The sequence below is a fragment of the Palaemon carinicauda genome, chromosome 39 (assembly GCF_036898095.1).
Source record: "Palaemon carinicauda isolate YSFRI2023 chromosome 39, ASM3689809v2, whole genome shotgun sequence".
Lineage (NCBI taxonomy): Eukaryota > Metazoa > Arthropoda > Malacostraca > Decapoda > Palaemonidae > Palaemon > Palaemon carinicauda.
The window spans coordinates 24,376,386-24,378,885 of record NC_090763.1 but is presented as its reverse complement, the minus strand read 5'-3'; the positions used below and the strand labels follow the sequence as shown (position 1 = coordinate 24,378,885).

The following is a 2,500-nucleotide window of genomic DNA, read 5'->3' as shown; positions in this document are numbered from 1 at the left end:
GCAGGTAAGTACATGTTAAGGCGTCGGACAAACCTGAAAAAAACAAGAGAAACTTTTTAGTATTTTGTAACAACAACCGTTATAGAAAATGTTCTTGCTTTTGGAAAGATAAAAATTATCTCGCAGGGAATACATACATCTATTTACAATATGCTTACACATGAATATTGGCGATGAAATTATTGTTAGCAATCTCTCTCTCTCTCTCTCTCTCTCTCTCTCTCTCTCTCTCATATATATATATATATATATGTGTGTGTGTGTGTGTGTCTTATGCCATTTTGCCCTTATAGAGGTAAGTGAGCTTAAAAGGCTATACCTTCTATTCCCCAGTAAGTCTGTAGGGCTAAAGTGGCCGGCTCCTAATTCTTTTGCTTTTCACAACATGCCTTTTTAAAGAGCTAAACAACGGACCTTGTAAACACAAGCTCAGAGTTACACCATCGTACTAGGCACAGAACGTACGAGAGCCTTATTGCCTTATTTTATGTTTGGGTTCCCCCAGGTCCCTCAGTGTGAGGCACCTCGTATATCCACCAGAGAGTTGCTAATGCATCTTCCGGTGTATTTTGCATCTTCCAGTCTTGGATGGTCTGGGATGCATCTTAGGTATCTATCGATCTTATTCTTAAACACATCTACACTCACTCATGATATGTTTCTTAGATGAGCTGGCAGCACATTAAATAGTCGATGCATTATCGATGCTGGTGCGTAGTGGATTAATGTCCTGTGCGCCTTCCTCGGCTTGCTCTTTCTGATATTTTTAGCTCCATGATGTTTTCAGTAATTCCTTCTATTTGCTTCCATGCTTGTATTATCATGTAGCATTCTCTTCTCCTTTCTAGACTGTATAGTTTTAAAAATTGCAGTCTTTCCCAGTAGTGAAGGTCCTTAACTTCTTCTATTCTAGCAGTATAAGACCTTTGTACACTCTCTATTTGTGCAATATCCTTTTGGTAGTGTGGGTACCATATCACATTGCAGTACTCGAGTGTACTACGTACATAAGTTTTGTAAAGCATAATCATGTGTTCAGCTTTTCTTGTTTTAAAGTGTCTGAACAACATTCCCATTTTTGCTTTACATTTAGCCAACAGTGTTGCTATTTGGTCGTTGCATAACATATTCCTATTTAACATTACACCAAGGTCTTTAATTGCTTCCTTGTTTGTGATTGTCTCGTTATTAGGTCCCTTGTATGCATATACCATTCCTTCTCTGTTTCCATAATTCATTGATTCGAATTTACCGGAGTTAAATACCATCCTATTTATCTCTGCCCATTCATATATTTTGTTTAGATCTCTTTGTAGTGAGTTCCTATCTTCATCACAAGAAATTTCTCTACTTATTCTTGTGTCATCGGCGAAACTTCTCACTACAGAGTTTTCAACATCACAGTCTATGTCTGAGATCATAATAACAAACAACAGTGCAGCTAATACCGTACCTTGTGGCACGCCAGATATTACCTGAGCTTCATCCGATTTCTCATCATTTGCAACCACTATCTGTTTTTATTACCCTCTCATACACTTTCATAATATGTGATGTTAGACTAACAGGTCTATAATTACTTGCCTCTAGTCTTGATCCACTTTTGAAGATACGGGTTATATAAGCTAATTTATGTTTAACATATATCTCGCTCATATCTACACTTTGTCTTAGCAGTATTGCAAGCGGCTTCGCGATAGTGTTTGCTGTTTTTTTTAACAAAATCGCTGGAACTCCATCTGGTCCGGCTGCTGATCCATTTTTAATTTCATTTATAGCCTTGACAATATCTGCTTCATTAATATCTATATCCGTTAGATATTCAACATTTTCTTCTCTCATTTCTATTTCATTATTCTCATTTGCAATTCTTGGCGTGAACTCACTCTTATATTTTTCTGCTAATATGTTGCATATTTCCTTTTTTTTTTCATTCGTTAGCCGTCCTTCAATTCTTAGAGGGCCTATTTCTAATCTCCCTTTATTCATCTTTTTTGCATAGGAGTAAAGTACTTCGGGTTTTTTTCTTTTACATTTTGAAGTGTCCTTTCTTTTAAGTCCCTTTTTTCATTTTCTTTCGACTGTATAATCTTTTGTTCTGCATTTTCTATCTTACATTTTATTTCCAGCATTTTCCATACTTTTTTTCTTTTGCAAGATTTTTCTTCCACTTTCTAATTTTCTGAAATAAGATCCTTCTGTCTCTAGGTATGCATGTCTTTGGTTTATTGCTTTTTTTTCGGTACATATTTTTCAACAATTTTCTCCAGTATTTTGTACAGTATGTCCGTATTTACCTGTATATTATCACTTACAAATAAATTTTTTCATTCTTTATTCAGTTCTTCATTTATTTCTGACCATTTTATATTCTTACTATAAAAATTATATTTTCCATATCCTTCCCAATGTTTTGTGTTTTGATTAATTCTGCGATCACTTGCTTTGGAATGGACTATTAATTCTATGACATTGTGGTCTGAAATTCCCGTGTTATACA

At 35.2% G+C, this 2,500-nt stretch overlaps 1 protein-coding gene across 1 annotated transcript in view; it reads right to left on the bottom strand.

The window, feature by feature from the left end:
* LOC137631087 (uncharacterized) overlaps positions 1-2,500 on the bottom strand; it is a 169,392-nt gene that overhangs the window by 128,880 nt on the left and 38,012 nt on the right. The window contains 1 exon segment of the mRNA XM_068362713.1: positions 1-33. This exon segment is cut by the window's left edge and continues 31 nt beyond it. Within this exon segment, the coding sequence (XP_068218814.1) occupies positions 1-33 (33 nt within the window).